This window comes from Copadichromis virginalis, unplaced genomic scaffold, assembly GCF_057382275.1.
Source record: "Copadichromis virginalis isolate Kocher_CV1m ecotype Utaka unplaced genomic scaffold, C_Virginalis_male_GT1.1 unmapped_scaffold_1, whole genome shotgun sequence".
NCBI lineage: Eukaryota > Metazoa > Chordata > Actinopteri > Cichliformes > Cichlidae > Copadichromis > Copadichromis virginalis.
This window is the reverse complement of record NW_028188589.1, coordinates 710186-729719: the sequence shown is the minus strand read 5'-3', so window position 1 is coordinate 729719 and position 19534 is coordinate 710186. Positions and strand designations below refer to the sequence as shown.

Sequence of the window (19534 nt, the reverse complement as noted above, 5' to 3'; positions counted from 1 at the left end):
AGAGCTTGGTTGGCATAGCCGGCAATACGTTGGATAGTAATAAGTCCGGTGGGTGATGGGCTCCACCAGGGCTGCCCTTTGTCACCGATTCTGTTCATAATTTTATGTTTAAAGGCTGTATCAAAAGTTCATTCAAGTTACAATATTGTGGTCAAAAGTTCTCCTTTTTTTTTTTATACTATACAACTAGGCTGGCTCACGGTTTTAGGACATGGATCTGTCATGGAAGAAATCTATGACCACTTTTAATCAACATTTTAAAAATAAACATGATCACAGATTTACTCACAGAGCTTTGTTGGAGGCTTTGACCACTGGCAGCAGCCTCAGAAGAGCCTCCTCTGAAGCAGAGTATTTCTGCAGGTCAAACACATCCAGATCTTCTTCTGATGACAGTAAGATGAAGACCAGAGCTGACCACTGAGCAGGAGACAGTTTACCTGTGGAGAGACGTCCTGAAGTCCTGTATTGTTGGATCTCCTCCACTAGAGAACGATCATTCAGTTCATTCAGACAGTGGATCAGATTGATGCTTTTCTCTGCAGACAGATTCTCACTGAGCTTCTTCTTGATGTACTGGACTGTTTCCTGATTGGTCTGTGAGCTACTTCCTGTCTGTGTCAGCAGACCTCGTAGGAGAGTCTGATTGGTCTGCAGTGAAAGACCCAGGAGGAAGCGGAGGAACAAGTCCAGGTGTCCATTTGGACTCTGTAAGGCCTTGTTCACAGCACTCTGGTAGAAGTGTTTCTTTGCAGATTCTCCTGTTTCAGACTTCTTGGAGGTTGTTTGTTGTTGTTCCAGCAGATTGAGTCCAGAGTTGCTGAAGGTCAGATGGACATGAAGAGCAGCCAGAAACTCCTGAACACTCAGATGGATGAAGCAGAACACCTTGTCCTGGTACAGTCCTCTCTCCGCTTTAAAGATCTGTGTGAACACTCCTGAGTACACTGAGGCTGCTCTGATATCGATGCCACACTCTGTCAGGTCTGATTCATAGAAGATCAGGTTTCCTTTCTGCAGCTGATCAAAAGCCAGTTTTCCCAGAGACTTCATCATCTTCCTGCTCTCTGGACTCCAGTGTGGATCTGTCTCAGCTCCTCCATCATATTTGATACTCTTGACTTTGGCCTGAACCACCAGGAAGTGGATGTACATCTCAGTCAGGGTCTTGGGCAGCTGTCCTCCCTCTCTGGTTTCCAGCACATCCTCCAGAACTGTAGCAGTGATCCAGCAGAAGACTGGGATGTGGCACATGATGTGGAGGCTTCGTGATGTCTTGATGTGGGAGATGATCCTCCTGGCCTGCTCCTCATCTCTGAATCTCTTCCTGAAGTACTCCTCCTTCTGTGGGTCAGTGAACCCTCTGACCTCTGTCACCATTCCAACACAGTCAAGAGGGATCTGATTGGCTGCTGCAGGTCGTGTGGTTATCCAGAGGCGAGCAGAGGGAAGCAGTTTCCCCCTGATGAGGTTTATCAGCAGCACATCCACTGAGGTGGACTTTCTAGGGTCAGTTAGGACTGTAGTTTTGTGGAAGTCCAGAGGAAGTCGACACTCATCCAGACCATCAAAGATGAACACAACCTGGAAGTCTTCAAAGCTGCAGATTCCTGCTTCTTTGGTTTCAGTAAAGAAGTGATGAACAAGTCCCACCAAGCTGAACTTTTCCTCTTTCAGCACATTCAGCTCTCTGAAAGTGAATGGAAATATGAACTGGATGTCCTGGTTGGCTTTGTCTTCAGCCCAGTCCAGGCTGTATTTCTGTGTTAAGACTGTTTTCCCAATGCCAGCCACTCCCGTTGTCAGCACTGTTCTGATTGTTGTTTCTGGTCTGTCTGGTTTCCTGGATGCTGTTTCAATCTGTCTGACCTCATGTTCATCATTGACCTCTGCAGTCCCTCCCTCTGTGATGTAGAGCTCTGTGTAGATCTGATTCAGGAGGGTTGGGTTTCCTGCTTTAGCGATGCCCTCAAACACACACTGGAACTTCTTCTTCAGGGTGGATTTAAGGTTACGATGACAAACTGCAGCTTGAAGTTCTGAATGAGAAGAAACATGTAGAATATCTTTTGAAAGTGGAAACAAACACTTAATTCCAAAAGAATGAATCTTTAAAACATGTTGCTCCGTGTCTTCAGACATCAGTAAATGTTCATTTATCCAGCAGCTTAAATCTTTAGATAAATCCTCTTACGTCTCTGCAGACGGTCAGCCAGCTCCTCCTGCTTCATTCTCCTCAGGAAGTCCACTGTGATCTTCACAAATGCCTCTCTGCTGCTGCTCCTCTGACTCTCTAAGCATTCTGGGTAATCTGGACTCAGAACCTTCTGGATCTTCTTCAGCTCGTTCTTCACAAAAGTGATGATGTTGTCCTCCAGCAGCTGGAACAGAATATTTATGAATGAGCCAATCAGACTGAAATCATGGAGCCAAACATCAGATCCATGTTGGACACACTGACGATCCACTGGTCTACAAAGAGCAGCATGGAGATGACTGTGAACAGAACAGATGTAACAGTAGTTGTTGTACATGTACAGACCATAAATATGGAGTCCAGCTGTGTTTGATGCTGCTGGGCAGACTGACCACTGGGAACCTCTGAGCTCTGCTGGTCCACTCTGTGGAGGAACCATGAAGGATTAGATCAACACAGGATAAAGATCCAGGAGTTTCTGCTCAAATAACTTCATCTGAATCAAGTCTGTCAAGTTTTAAACTCTCAGATTGTGAACATATCAGTAATTTTCAGTCTGTTTTCATGGACGTCCTTTCAGTGGTGATGTCAGGGATGATTTTGAAGAAGCTCATCAAACTGAACCATCAGCAGATCACTGCTCCAAAACCAGAACATGATCCGAGTCTCCCTCCACCACCAGAACACCAGCTTTACTAACGTGGTAGATCAGTGTAGTACAGATCAATAACTGATGAGTCATTTGATCAAAATCACTGAGTGCTTCACGTCTGACCCTCTGATGCTTCTGTAGACATTTTGCATATTTAATGAATGTCTGACAGTTTTACATTCATTCTATGAACACAGTGGAAATGTTGTGTTATAGTCTCCATGTTGTTTCCAGCATCATAAATTCTTAAGTTCAGAAAATTAGATTCTTTCTTCACAGCTGAAAAACAACAACATTTATTCTCTATTGAAATCTGCATCGTCCACTCCAAAGGTCACAATCTGAAGGTAACATCTGGTTTTGTTCCCTGTGGTTAACTCTGAGCATCAGTATGGTGGGATTTATCCACTACATCCACACCACTGTGGTTCAGTGTTGTCCTGATGGAGTAACAGCAGCCAGTATGATCCAGGCTTTAGCTGCTGGGTCTCTGTGTGACCTCTCAGACTGTTTAACAGATCAGACACAAAGAGAATCAGAGCAGCTCTGTTCTTTAAAGACAAACATGAACCCACTCAGGTCACACTTTCCCCACAGATATGAGCATCACTGTCCTCAAACAGCAAATGACCAAGTCGAACATTTGGATCTTTTCTCTTTCATTGTTTTCTTTTTAATGGATCTTTGTAACAATCTGAGGATGTTTCAGGTCATATTTATCCAGGAAACACAAACATGTAAAGGAGTCATCACAGCTCTCTGACCTCGTTGCTCCAGGTTCACCACTGAAGAGTGGATTTAGCTCTTTGGACCGGTCACTCCTCACAGACGGACAGCTGGACCCTGCAGACTGTGACCTCTGACCTCTGCAGACACAAACATGATTGAAGCAGCTGTGATCACACAGACTGCAGATAATGCAGCTGTTTCCTGTCAGTAACATCCTCTTAGATTAGAGTTCAGCTTTTTACAGGAAAACTGGACAAAACTGATTTTTGTTACAAACTCATTTTCATTTCCTCTCAGCTCACAAACACAGTCAGACAATCAACCAGAGTCAACACTGATTATAATGTCAGTGCAGAATTATTTCTGTTACTCAGTGAGTTCAGCTCTCTGACCTCGTTGCTCCAGGTTCACCACTGAAGTCTGGATTATGACCTTTGGACCGGTCACTCCTCACAGACGGACAGCTGGACCCTGCAGACTCTGCTCTGTCCTCCTCTTCCTCCATCATCATCTTCAGTCAGTCTGAGAGGTAAACCACAAACACTCAGTGAGTTCACATTAACAGGAGTAACTGAGTTACAGTCGCTGACCTCTGACCTGTCATGTGACCATGAAACCAGGTCAATATGTCTGTAGGTTCAGTCATCCAGGTCATGTGATCTAAGGAGCTTGGAGAGAAAAGAGACGTCTTTAAGTTTCTGGAAGACGTTTCATCAGAGAAGCTTCTTCAGCTCTAAAACCAAACGGTGGAGAGTCCCAGATATTTAAACCTGAGAGGGAAAGAAAGCATGTCGCTGACCCACCACTGATGTTATTTCAAGGAGCAAACTGAGAGCCTTTGCACCAGGAGCACAAACATCAGCTCCAGCAATGATCCACTGATGTGTTTTTATTCCATGTATGAATGTTGTTATTGACAGAGATGACGTTTGTGTGTCAGTGATGCAGTGACTGTTGTTGTTACCTGTACAGGCTGGTTAGACTCTATGAAACAGATCATACAGATCTCTGCATGTTAGAAGAGACTATTAAAGGTCATGAATGAGACAAAGGCAGGGAGGCGTCCTTTACAGCTAAACAGCAGAGTGAGAGAACAGCCAGCACCTCTACATTTATCACATTATACAGCACATGTATGATACTGACAGGGATGAGAAGAATTTAGTGATTCTGATCCCATCATTGATATTACTTATTGATTCTCAGTAGCTCTGCTCTGACAGTCACCACCATCACTGAGCAGCATATCAAAGACATTTGTGCACATTAACTGCATGTTGTGGCTCAAATGTTTGTGCATGTTGGAGGCATTTCCTCTTTGTTGTGATCAGTGTTGGTCATTACTCAAAACAGTCATTATTACACATATTACACAGAACACTTTAATTAAAAGTAATGGAGTACGTTACTTCATTACTCCTCATAACATTACTTTGATGTTACTGTGTAAAATGAACAAATGAGCATGTAACAACATGAAGCTGAGGTACAGCCCCACACACCAACACAGATCCTGATGAGGTCACGTGATGTTTCTCTGAGTGTTTATGAACACAAATCAAAGATGAAACAGCACAAAGACACTTCAAAGTGATTCTACTGTAGAAACATGAACAGGTAGAAACCTGCAGCCTGACTGCTCATCACTTTGTTACCTGTTCAAGTTCAGCAGCAGCAGCTCACTTTATCACGGTGCTGGTCTGGGGTCAGTGTTTACTCAGCTTTAACTCACTCTGGCTTCTTGGCTAGCTTAGTGTTAGCTTAGCGTTAGCTTATCATTAACATGCTGTGTGCTAGCTTAGCGTCAGAGCTCTGCAGGTGTCTGGTGTGTAAATATTAATCACAGTGACAGTAAAGGTGGTAAAGGGCTGTGACGTCATCACGTACGCTGCGTCCTCTGTGGGCTCTGAGTGAACTCAAAGTACAAACTACAAGTACACAAACACGAACGTAGCTCAGAGTGGCGGACACACTCGGCCTCGTTGGTCCAGCTGTGAGTCCGTTACCGTGAACTATGGAGCGGCAGATTTGTGCTGAACTAAGCTGCACACAGCTGATGTTAGCCAGGAAACATTACACACTGACTTTAATGGAGAGACCGGAAATACAAACACACACAGTTTGTTGTGTGAAGAAATCAAACACGAGCTGAACAAACAGTAAAGTTCCTAAAGACAAACTGTTAAAGGAGGAAACAAAGCAAACTTACAGTTTCTTCACACACCAACAACAAGCTCCACTCCACGAAGTTCAGGAAGTGAAAGAAAACTTTGAGCAGGAAGGAAACACCCAAAGAGACGTTTGAGGACAATAAGGAGCATCGGGACACTGTGCTGCGTTCAGGTGCACCTGGAAAACTCCAAACCTCTGGCAGGCTGTGATTTATTTCTGCTGGTTTTCCTGTTTGAAGCACAAACATCCGTCATCACTTTGTTGTTGTTCTTCCTGCAGCGTTTAAATATTTCAGCACTGAACTGATGTTTCTTCAAAGCTCATTTCAACCTGTTGAAGTCATGAATGAAAGTGCAGACTGAGAGTGGATCACATGATGTTTGAGGTGTGTCATGTGACATGTTCAGTATTGTCACACATGTCTAGATTGTCCCTGATATCATAACTGCTCAAACACTGATGATTATATTTGAAGAATTATTCCTGATGGCAGCAAAGTTTGAATGGAGCTCTCTGTCTGTGCTGATTTGTCGCCCTCTGGAGGTCAAAGCACAAACTGCATGATGTCACTGTAACCACCACAGAGACAGGAAGTGTTTTTATGACTGAAACACTGAAATGATGCTAACGGCTGTCGTTAGGCTCACTGACAGCAGTGCTGATGTGTTCATGTCAAACACTGGCTCAGGTCAGACTCCTTCATCCTTCTCCAGCGTGAGGCCGCCCTCAGACCCACAGGAGCTCTGACCTTTGACCTCCTGACCCTAACCATTTTACTCTTGTTGCATCTTTAAATGCAAATCCTGTGAAATGGTCAGGGGCGGCTCTAGAGAAATTTTCTTAGGGTGGCAAAATCAAAGCCTTTTCCCCCCAAACACATATGCAGGTGGTTACATGTGGTTAAAATGATTCAAATGCAGTAAGTATGCACGTTTTTCATATAAATATAGTCGATAACTTAATTATTGTCTGTACCCACATGATTACACACTTTAGTTACATGAAACATGTGAGTTTTGATGTTATGTACTGTACAGCCTGTATATTAAATACATATGTAGCCCAATAAGTATAAACTCCAGAAAGCTACACAACATGGGGCGCTTCATTTACAAACACAAGTCTAACTTAAGTTTCACTGTTTTTGTTAGAAAACTGTCACATTGTTGCAGCTTAAATGACACAAAATGTCAGAAATCTGCACTGTCATGAACAAACATGTAAACCTCATTTTTCATGATTTGTTGGATTCACCCTCTGAGGTCTGAAATACAACCGGACATTTGTGACTCCTTTGAGTTTACGTTTGTATTTCACCCTCAGATTGTTTCATTTTATTTTTTCCTCCTCTTGCTTTGTTTGGTATCTTTTCAGCTCAACTGAATTTAGTTGTTTTTTCACTGACATACTGCATTAGTATTACTATTACTATTAATGTAACTATTACTGATCTGAAATCACACAAAGAACCTAAAATCCTAGCAGTATTTTTTACTGTAAAAAAACCACAGACGTGTTGGGTAAATGTTTATAACTTGAAATGCAAATATAAATTGTACATTTTGTAAACAGATACAACTATTTATCTAAAAATGCAGCCAATACACCTGCTGTTTTTTCATTTTCTACAACCATTTAAAATAGCACTCACCTTCCTTCATTTCCACAGTGTAACATCCACCCACCTGTGTAAAATCAGAAATTCCCATGGTGTTGTTCAAAATGTGCTCTGGCACAATCATAAGCATCGCTTGCTGCTGAAAACAAGAAGAAAGCCGTCCTGCTATGGGCTGAACCATTTGTTAATGTGGAGGGGGGGACACTATGGAATATATCCAGTTCTAGCATTTATATTCACTGCTGACTGTAACTACGCTCAAACTGTTAAACTTATTTTAATAAACAACACTGTCATATGCAAAACTGGGGTGGCACTTGGGGTGGCAAGGGATCATTTTAGGGTGGCACTTGCCACCCCATGCCACCCTTCTAGATCCACCCCTGCTGATGAAGCCAACAGGTTCGCTTCATTTGCAAAAAGCAGATATGAGTTTCTGAGGCCACAGTCTTCTGTGGCAGAAGGGGAATCAGGGGAAGCCCTGGAGGAGTCCACCACCCACCAGAAACAGGTCTGAGCTCTCACTGCAGTTGTAAAGGGGCTACACAGCCCACATGAGGCTGAGGGATGCAGCCTTCTGTCAGACTGTCACTAACACAGAGAAACACCCGTGTACACTCATACTCATGGGCACATACACCAATCAACCTAACCCCACTAACTGCTCGTCTTTGGACTGTGGGAGCCAGAGAACCCAGAGAGGACCCAGACATGGGGAGAGCATGCAAACAGCTTAGATGTTGGATTTGAACCCAGAACCTTCTTGCTGTCAGGAAACAGTGCCAACCACTTTCCCACTGTGCTGCCTGTTTGACTCTGATACACCCATTTTTGAGCTCTTAAAAACAGCCCTCCACACAACAGAGACAAACCATAAAGGACTTTGTGGCTTGTAGCAACCGAAGAAAGTTTAAGGTGCAAAATAAAGAGGTTGAAAGGAAAGTAATAAAGGAAACATGTAATTATAACAGTAATGTTGGCTGTGTATCACGTGTGGCATGTCATTGTGGGGCTGGCCTCTGCTGGGATTGAGAATATGTGATGGCGGGGGCAGGGTTGGTTACTGGGGTTTATCCTGATCTCCTGTTTAGTGGAACTGTGCTCCTTTGAATCCACAGCACTAACCTGGCACACACACATAAAATGCATCATTGCTACAGAGCACAGCAGGACTCATTATGAGTGGTGGGGCAGGCTGGATGGTGTTGAGGAGTCGTATCGCAGTGACATTGGCTCCCCTGCTTCACTCTCTCCTGCCCCACTAATGCAACTCACTAATCCCTCTGTCCCCTTTAGGTGGGGCTCACGCTGACAAGATAAAATAAGCTGCAGGACTGGTGGGTGGGGGCTGTGCTGTCAGCCCCCCTGGGTCTGCTCCTCTGTGATCCTCAGTGGGCCAGTATGCCTCTCCTGGTAGCTCCATGGGGGATGGTGTGGTGGGTTGGTGGGTGCCATGGCGACTATGTGCGGACTTCACATTTTTGTCTGCTGTGACAGCTCCTTGATCTGGGCGGGGCCAGTGGGGTGTGGGTAGGTCCTTTGTGGGGCTTTGGACGTTGCCTGAATATTGTCAGGCAGCTGGGTGCTGTGCCTCGACCCTTTCTTCCTTTGCATTTGTGGTTTGGTGCCATAAATGCACAACATAGAAGAGCCACCTCGACGGGACAACACTCAGCGGTTCATCTGTCTCTCTTCCACAGCATGTCTTTATCCTGTCTTCCTTCTCTCACCCCAACCAATCACAGCAGATGGCCCCGCCCCTCCCTGAGCCTGGTTCTGCTGGAGGTTTCTTCCTGTTAAAAGGGAGTTTTTCCTTCCCACTGTCGCCAAAGTGCTGCTCACAGGGGGTCATATGACTGTTGGGTTTTTCTCTGTATGTATTATTGTACGAGCTACCTTACAGTATAAAGCACCTTGAGACGACTGCTGTTGTGATTTGGTGCTGTGTAAATAAAACTGAATTGAATTAAGAAACAACTCTTAGATTCCTCACATGATTCTCCTGTATTCCTACGGGACGCCAAGGTAATATAACATGGAAGTGTGTCGCAGTGCCTGGTGGCCACATGTTACCCATAAACTGTCAACCTGACCGTACTGTAGCTACGTCCAAAGACTAGTTAAAGATTAAAGCTTTTTGGGGGGTTAAATCTGACATAAATAAAGAAAGAATAACATTAAAGTCGATTCTTTTGATCACTGTAGTTCTACTTTGAGGATATGATGTGTAAAAACCCTCAGTTGTGGCTGGTGGATCTCACATTCCTGGTCTTTGTAATTCCAGTTCAATGAAGCCTCATTTTCACCTTTTTCCAGGTAAATTTTCCCAACTGTTCTAATGTCCATGCTGTGGCATTGTCCCATCATTTGTATTTCCTGTTAATGGATTTTTAATATGGTCTGGGAAATTACTATATATGAGTAACTTCCTGTTGTATTGCAGCTTAAGGCCATTGTCACTGAAATAAAGCCCGAGTTGTAATAGTTTGCATCCAGAACGAGGAAAACGAAGAAACCCAAACACTGCTCAGTGGATGAGTCCGTCCTGGAATAAATACCAGGACAAAACTAAAAAGAAGAGCTTGTTTCCTCGAAGCAACAACAGAAAGCTCTTTGTCTCTACAGATGTTTCTGGGAAACACGTTAACAATATTTAAACATTTGTTCTTAATAAACGTTTTTACTTAATGATGCTTTATGATATTTCTATCTGACCTAATGCAGCAGCGTATCCACATGAACTCTGCAGTGTTTCTACCCAGAGGCCACCGTGGTCCTTCTTTACTAATGCTGAGGGTTTTCTCCCAGCCGTGATAGCCTTTGACAGGTAAACTGAGTCATTCCAGCCCAGTGCAAAAATAACCTCCCTGTCTGCTCTTAACTTCACGCATCGATGCTAAAACGTTGCATAAATGAACCTGCAGACTGTGATCCTGTAGCTGTCGAGAAGAGGGCTTGATGCGGTCCATCTTCTGCTCAATTAACAACGCCTGCAACCTTTTGAGCCTTGGTCCTGCTACAGTCACAAATATAACATCATCACTCTTTATTTCATGCACTACAGACTGCTGTCATTTGTCTGTTATGGCCTCACAAGGTCACTGAATTCTGTCATTCTTCTCCAATCCATGGTTTTCAGTCACTGGTGGGCAACATTACTCTACCACGACTGCAAACAGTGGACAGTTGGTAGGTAGTCCTGCAGGACGCCTGTCTCGAGCCAAGGCTACTTGGAACATCTCTCCATGGAGGAACAATGAAGACATGAAGAGAAACTATAAATCTTTGGGACTTGTGCTCCAACAGCTTTGTTTAAAGGCCTGAAAGACCTTAAAATAATCTGCAAAGCTCTCTCAAAGAGATTAGAGAAAATGACCCCCCTCTTAATTCATCCTGACCAAACTGGTTTCATAAAAGGTCGGCACTCCTCAACAAACACTCGTAGATTACTTAATTTAATAGACTACTCATACGATAAAAACATCGAAACCATAATATTATCTCTAGATGCAGAAAAAGCATTTGACAGAGTTAATTGGAAATTTTTATTCGCAACTTTACACAAATTTGGTTTTGGAAACTCTTTCATAAACTGGATAAGAATATTATACAATTCCCCAACAGCTCGTATCAGAACAAATGACCAGACATCCTCCAGCTTCTGTCTCCTGAGGGGCACCAGGCAGGGATGCCCACTCTTCCCTTCACTTTTTGCAATTTTTATCGAACCTCTAGCAGCAACATTTAGACAGGCTACAACAATTAAGGGCATAACATGTAAGAACATAGAACATAAAATCAGTCTCTATGCGGATGATGTGTTGCTTTTTCTGCAAAACACACAAACCAACCTCTCTGAGGTAATTACTTTAATAAACTGGTTTTCAAGAGTTTCAGATTATTCAATTAACTGGCCAAAATCTACAGTTCTCCCCATTAACTGCTCCTTCCATAATTCTTCCTCTGCCCCACTGCAATCCGGAAATATTAAATATTTAGGTATTAATGTCTCTCCTAAGCTTTCAGACTTAACTAAACTAAACCACATCCCACTTCTAAAGAAAGTAGAAGGCGATCTGACTAGATGGAAATCTTTACCCATATCACTCATGGGAAGGGTCGCCACTATAAAAATGATGATCTTGCCAAAAATAAATTACTTATTTTTGATTATCCCTAACAAACCATCACAAGATTGGTTCAGATCTCTGGATTCATATATTTCCAAATTCCTTTGGAAAGATAAACCCCCGCGTATTAGCTTAAAAACGCTACAAAGAACCAAGGATAGAGGAGGATTAGATCTGCCTAATTTTCACCAATACTTCTTAGCCAACAGGCTTCAGTTCATCTCAGAATGGTTAAAACATACCTTCTTAGTTGAGCCCTGGCTAGATGTTGAACAGGCACTATGCAAGGATCTAGAGATTTCAGACCTACCATTTATTAGCTCAAACATCAAAAAACATGAATGCTTTAAAAGTATCAACATCAGCTTTTCTCTAACAGCATGGTGGGAGTTTCTAAAAATAACGGAGTCTTCATTAATCCCATGCAAACGTACACCTATCTGGAATAACCCTGACATATTACAAAACAATAATATGATTAATTTCCCAGAATGGAGTTGTAAAGGAATTAAATACTTAGAACATATATTAGAGGGAACAGAATTTATTCCATTTGACAGACTAGTTGAACAATATGGGATCAACAAGACAAGGTTTTTAGAATATCAACAAATTAAATCCATAGTAAAAAAGAAATTTAACCTCAGTCAAGTTCAATTACAAACACCACTAAGTGCGGCACATTTTCTTACTCTTAAATCCCCCAAATTATTATCTAAAATATACAGAACACTTTCTAAATTAGATGAATCAATATCCCTTCCTACTGCAAAGTGGGAAGCAGATTTATCAGTCAACCTAGACCAAAACTTCTGGTCTCAGATTTGCTTAAAAACTTTTAAATTAATTAAAAATCCCAGTCTGCAATTAATACAATACAAAATACTTCATAGAGTGCACTATACAGGTCATCGGATGTTCAAGATGGGCTTTACATCTTCCAACAACTGCTCACACTGTCAAGGCAATACACCAGACAATTACATCCACGCTCTTTGGTTCTGTCCACCAGTGCAAAAGTTTTGGCGCGAGATATGTGAAGACTTATCAAAGTGTCTGAAATGTAACATTCCAACTTCCCCCTTAGTGTGTCTACTGGGCAGCTTAGATAATGTCACTTCAGAAAAGAATATAGCCCATATGATCTTCACTGCCCTATGCATAGCCAAGAAAACAGTCCTCATGAACTGGAAAAATAAAAATAATCTTAATTCTAACCAATATAGAAATTATCTATTAGATTACATTAGTCTTGACACAGCCTCTGCCACCACATTAGATCAATTGCTCTGGGCTCCTTTGATCAGCTCCATCACCTAGTGGGGGTGGGGGGTCATAGTTTGGTCCCGCCTTCACTGTTGTGATTGGTGAGGGGGTAGGGACAGGCTTAGGGCGTCGGGGGGTTCCCCGGAGGCATCTTCCTTGGGGGGCTCAACCCGGGGTAGCGGTCACGTCCGGTTGGGGGCTCTGTTGGCTCTCAGGTGACTGTTTCCTCGCGGCTGCGTGCAGCGGGGCTAGGGGAGGGTCTGTGCTGACGGACGTGGGTTACTGACCTGGCAACCTGGCTGCCCCTGGGTGGGTCCGGGATGGGCGTGAGGTTCTGGGGGCGCTCCGTCTCTGGGCTGGGGCCCGGGCCGGGCCTCGGGGGCTTGGGTCCTGGTTGGTGTGTTGCCGGGGTTGTGGGCGGGTGGGTGCATGGGGGCCCGGCCCTGGAGCAGGGTGCCGCCGGTGCGTCGAGCCGCCTGGGGGGCTCTTCATCTGGTGGGGGGGATGGTCACATCTTGCAGGAGCTTTCTTCTCTTCAGGGACTCTCTCTGCGGGAGGGGGAGATACAGGAGAGGTGGAGGAAGATCTCAGCCTGGGCGTTTACCGTCTTATGTAGTCTGGAAGATGAGTGGATGGTGGGGTGGGTGCAGTTTTCTCTGTGGTGGGGTTGGGTGGACTGTCCAGGGCTCTGTGGAGCCGGAGGGTGCTACTGCACTGGGCCCCGGTCTGATGGGCCTGGGCCCCCCTTCCCTGGCGGGTCGCGGAGGGTGGGAGTGCCTACTGGGGTCAGCGGGGGAGCTGGCCCCAGGGAGGGGTTACCTGCCCCTCCCTTCCTTCCCTCCCCATCTCCAGCTGCCTCCCTCTTCCCGCTCCTCCACAACCACCCACACATGCAGGGCCTTGGAGTGGGGGTATGTCACCAGGGTGCAGAGGAGGCTACCCCCCCCCCCCCCCCCCGTCCCCTTCTGGCTGCCTCTGCCTCAATTTTATCCCACAACTTAGACATTCACATTATTCACACTCTCATTACACATACATATAGGATCTTGGGGGTGGGCACAATCACGGAGTCCAATTTACCATCAGGGTGTATACCTCACCCCTGACGTCGTTGCCCACCTCTCAATTTTAAATACACTTAGTCATTGAGGGCTAGCAGGAGGGACTATGCGCTTACCTGCTGCTCCATGGCAGGTAGCTCCATGCCCTCCTGGGTTTTAATTGCACCTTAGAACACACAAATAATTTCCCCCAGGGATCAATAAAGTATTCTGATTCTGATTCTGATTCTGATATGCATCAACACTACAATGAGCGGGTGGAGGGAGGTTTGGAGTCTTCTCCCACCCCCATTCTCTGCGGCCTGCTGGAGCGGGAGGGCTAGTAGGAGGAGTTGGCCGTCCGACTGCGGTCTGGGGCGTGGGGCCTCCCTGCTGCTGCGGAGTCGGGGTGGTCTGCCTCTCCCCACCGCAGGGAAAAGGGTAACACCACCTGGGTCTGGGTGCAATTCCCCCCTCCAGGGACAAGGGTACCTAGACCCGGTTTGTAGAGTACGCTTGGGGAGTGTGATTGTGTGTACAGCGTCTCTTTATGTCTGTCTCCACGTTGGTTGAGTGTGGAGTGAGTGCATATGAGAGCATGAGGGTGGGAATGGATGTTTGTGTCTGTGTGTGCCTGTATGTCTGTGTCTATATGTCAGCTTGGGTATCAGACGCCACCTCTCTGGGGACACCTCAGGCCCTCCAAGGTTTGGAGGCCTATCTCCACCCACCACCACTTCCCCTGCCGGTGGCGGACTCCCTCAGGTGTCGGTGTGTTGGTGGTTCTTTGTGTCTGGGGGTGGGCGTCCGGGTACACACCGGCTCACTCCTTGGCGGCCGCTTGTCGGGGCCTGGGGCCTGGGGCTCGCTCGGGCCCCTTTGGAGGTGGGGTGCCCCCGGCCTCTCAGCCTGGGGCTCGGTCACTCAGGCACAGCTGGGGGCCGGCGGAGCTCACGGGCGCGTCACTGCAACTCCCCCTGACTTCTGCTCCGCGGCTGCTGGGCGAGCCCTCATCTGGGACTCTCCTCAGCTCTTACTGGAACAGTGGCGCGGCTGCCCCTCTGTTGGTCTTCCATGGTCTCTTGTGTTCTGGGGGCCTCTGGATGTCTGGAGTTTTGATCTCTTCCATACCCGCTTCACACCCTGGAGGACGGGGCTGTGGTCCCCCCACACTCCCTAGCAGATCATTACATGGAGAAACCTTTGGAATGCAAGCATGCTGATCCACACAGGTATGCACACATGGGTATTCACAGACGCGGACTAAAGCTTTCTTGGCTGCTACCTCAAAGCACACTGTGCGCTGTCTATCTTGCGTGCTGCACAATATCGTTTATTATTTAGTAAATATTGATATCTATGACTAGCTAGTTTATTGTGATGGTGCTTTGTTTTCTCTATTATTATGTTGCTCTTTGTTGTTTGCTGTCTCCTCTGTTTGTTTTTTTTGTTTGTTTGTTTTTTTTCTCCATACAGGTGACCCAGGAGTTCTTTTTTTTTTTTTTTTTTCTCTCTCTCTCCCCCCCCCTTCTCACCGTCTCTTCTCCCCTTTGGTTTTCTTTCTTTCTCTCCCCCTCTTTCTCTCATTCATTCCCCCTGTCCTATTTATTAAAAAAAAAAAAAAAAAAAAAAAAAAAGACAAAGGATGAACTGAAGCTCTGCCATCACGTAATGTCGCATACTGCTGTTTCTGATGTCATTTTAAAAAAAAGAAAAAAAAATGGCCTGAAAGTGGCGACGTCTCTCCCAGAGCTCCAGCTCAGTGACATCTATGTGTGCCTTGTATGCTTCAGCTGACGCTGCTGCCAGGATGAAAGCTGTCAAACCGAGCACAGCTACATGTTCCACCTGGATGGGTAAATAATGTGTTTGAGGTGAGAACAATCAGGAAAGCTCGCCAGCGGCTTTACTTCCTGAGGAGGCTGAGGAAGTTTGGCATGAACGCCAACATCACCTCAAATTTCTACAGGTGTGCAGTCGAGAGCTTGCTGACGAGCTGCATCACAGTTTGGTACGAAGCTGCTCTGCCAGCAGCCGTAAATCACTACAGAGGGTGAAGGCAGCAGAGCACATCACTGGCACGAGGCTTCCTGCCATTCAGGACATTTATCTCCAGCGGTGCCTCCATAAAGCACACAGCATCATCAAGGACCACAGCCACCCAGCACATCAGCTGTTCTCCTTGTTACCATCGTTACAGGAGTCTGTCTGCTCGGACTACAAGACTCAAAAACTGTTTCTACCACCAAGCCGTACGACACCTCAACCACAACACTTAAACACACACAACACAGCACTCAGAAGCTACCTGCAGCTTCACAAGTACTCTGTTTAATCTGCACTGGTCACTCCACTTTATTGTCATTGATATTTATATTTAAAAGTGCAATACTGAAATTTTCTGCTGCTCATTCCTGTGCAATGTCCCATCTGCCCTCCCGTCATATTTCTCTTCAAGATTTTCTTATTTAATCACTAGTGTACATATATTTATAGATACAAATATATTTAGTCATCTTTTCTCTTTTACCATGTCTCTCTAATATTTGCTCCTTACTATTTTTCTATTTTCTTTATTATTTTATTTTATTATATTTTCTCCTACTGTATCAAGCTGCCGAGTGACTGCTGCTCGTCAAACACATTTCATTGCAATGTTGACCCTGTGCTAACTTGCATATGACAAATAAAACTGAAAACTGAAAAGAAGAAACTGGTCGTTGTTAAAGGAAAGGTAATCTCCACATAAGCAGCTTAGATGACCTTCCACGTGTAAATCTTACAATGTGTTGACTTGGACATGAACAGTGTAGGACCAGAAAAGTCCCAGCAGTGTTAATTTGTCACATTAATGTAAAATGAAGTATTTTTCTGATGTTGGGTTAATCGTTCCTACAGTTTAAATGAGCCGTCACTGATGTTCACATGTGGCAGCCATACTCTACGGCTTCTGTAAATAAACACTGATTACTGAATCCAGTTTTGGCTACATTAAACTCAAAGACGTTCAAAGGATGGCTGGAAAGCTACAGACTGCAGTACTGTTTGGCACCAGTAGCAAAGTATGTCTGTTGTGGAGTTGTAGACATGTAACTTGAACATGTTTGTAACTTTTTACTAGCATTTTGTTTACTATGTTTCAGATCTATGGCACTAAATGGGGGACTGACCACGTTTTTGACCTTGACTGGACTTACTGGGTCCAGTAAAGATATCATAGCCAAAGGTGGCTCTGCTTCCAGTTCTGGCTTATAGGAAGATCTCTGAAGGTTGGGTGTAATCCTCTCCTGACTTTGGATCACTCTCTTAGATCTAAACCTCCAGCTCTGGACTCGCCATCCTCAAAGACTGCTCCATAAGAACACAGGCATGTGTGAACAGCCCACTCCTCCTTTGGTCAATGGCACACACTTTTAGACGATGTGTATTCAGCATCTGGCAAGAGTGGAATCAACTGGGGCTATTTCTAAATTGGCGTCACCATTGATTGTGGTGGTGGCAGCAGCTCATTCTGCTGGCTCTGTGTAACAGGGTCATAAATCACATTGTTATAATGTGTTCTAAACCCCCAAACTGCTCCTTTTATACCTGACTTTTAGGACCTCCAAGCCTGTAGTTGTGTTCATTATCAGTTAGAGCCCCTCCTCGTTCTTTTCTTCTTCTTCTTCGGTGCAATCCTATAAATACAGTGTACCCCTTTTGCCTCTCCCCTTTTCTACAATCCCCCTGTGGGAGAGGTGGGTGTCATTTCTTTCCAACACTTTAAAACACACATATAATGCATATTTAGCCACCTGGATGTTTCTGGTTGCAATTTTAGTTCGATTATTGTCATTATTAAGCCTGTTTTTGTTAGATGTTATAAGTGTGTCGTATGTGTGTATCATAAATGTGTTTTAGGCGCCATAAATGCTAGCATGAATATATACTCCTTGCTAGCTTGGGAGCTGTGGTGGGTGGAGCTAACCCTCTTCCCCACTGTTTGTATTTGGTCGTAGGAGCTGGAGTGGGCAAATTATTTACTGGGAGGTCTTTCTTTCTTTTACCTTTTTTATCAGACACAACGCAGAATCACACCGGTTACATCTGCAGCTCATCCATCACCTGTTCTTCCCATCACTTAATGTTTTTGCTGCAAGACGTTGGAGTGAGTGCCATCTATTTTGCTGTTGTTTGGAGGCATTTTAGTTCAGTGAGAGACAGGAGGTCACGCAACAAACTGCTCAAACGAGTGGAAGCCGCTGCCCTCTGCTCGTCAGCTGGGAAACCTGGATCTCCCTTGTTGTGTTAACAGACCTCTCTGCATTGAATCATACCTGTTATTAACCTCTGTCTCTCTTCCACAGCATGTCTTTATCCTGTTTTTCTTCTCTCACCTCAACCAATCACAGCAGATGGCCCCGCCCCTCCCTGAGCCTGGTTCTGTCGGAGGTTTCTTCCTGTTAAAAGGGAGTTTTTCCTTCCCACTGTCGCCAAAGTGCTGCTCATAGGGGGTCATATGATTGTTGGGTTCTTCTCTGTATCTATGAAGCGCCTTGAGGCGACTTTTGTTGTGATTTGGCGCTATATAAATAAAATTGAATTGTCAGGGTCAAAGTTCAGAGGTAAGTTTGTTTAGCAAATGAATGACAATAAATCATACATGTTTGCTGATTCACAGGTTAACAGCCTGGAGGAACAGGGCTGTGTCGTTCCTGTGATGTGATTCAGCTTTATTTTAGTATTCATTTATTTTATTAGCTTTATTTCAGCCACTCAAACAAAACAACATTATATTAAAACAGAGTGCAGGTCTCATCCAACCATAGTTAAATATGTGCCAACTGAATCAGTACGTTTCATGTAGAAATATGTGTGGCAACCTTTTGTTGCAGCAATGATCTCAAAACACAAGGGGGGGGGGGGGGGGGGGGGCTAAGATGAATGTCTGCTGTGAGGACAGGGGGTGTGCATGTGCTCAAGTCACGTGACACGTCATTTACGCAACATTTGGTCCATTTAAAAGTTACAGTGAGATAAAATCATGTTATGGATTGCACTCAGTATATTGTGCCGACATGGTGAGATTGTGTCTGTCGAGCCGAGGAGAGCGTCGCAGTGCCAAAAGCTGTAAAATGAACTATCAGGCTGGAGTGTGCTGCCACAGCACAGAGCAGTCACAGAGTCCTGCAGGCAGAAGAGGAGTGATCGTGTTAGCCGCCTTACAAAACAAAAAGACATGAAGTGAAAAGCAGAGCGCAGAGTGAGGCAGAAGAAGACAGACTGGGCCAAGTCCTGCATGTGCGAGAGCGAGCGAGACCCGGGACAACGTCATCCGCCTCGCCTGGACTAGTCCGCCGGCCGGAGGAGGGACAGTGGCTGCACTGTGCAGCCGAAGACTCACTTTGATCGCACAGGAAACGAGCGACGCAACCGGTCCACCGTCCGTGCAAACTGCGCCAGGCAGCGTATTGCACGCTGGAGGACACCGAGGAAAGTCACACTAGGAGCGGCGCTTAGTGAGAGGTGATGTCGGGGGGACATGGCTTCTTCTCCGGTCACCCCAGCATCGCTTGAAGGAGAAACACCTTCACCCACCGGGAACGAGGAACCCGTGACCACCCGACAGGTACGACACGCCTCCGAGACCCTCTGCGCGCCCGGTAACGTTGTAACGTTTTACCGAAGTTCATTCGCAAACACACCAGTTTAAGATGGACCCGAGAATCAGCACACGGGAGCACTGGTGTC

General features: G+C 45.2%; 1 protein-coding gene across 1 annotated transcript; it reads right to left on the bottom strand.

Moving 5' to 3' along the window:
* Nucleotides 1-285: 285 nt before the first annotated feature.
* Nucleotides 286-7411, bottom strand: LOC146679452 (protein NLRC3-like). The gene is made up of 2 exons (XM_085450372.1): nt 7402-7411; nt 286-2039 (listed from the first exon to the last, which is right to left on the bottom strand). The coding sequence occupies exons 1-2, from the start codon at nt 7409-7411 to the stop codon at nt 286-288; spliced, it is 1764 nt and encodes a 587-aa protein (XP_085306498.1).
* Between the last annotated feature and the right edge of the window lie 12123 nt (nt 7412-19534).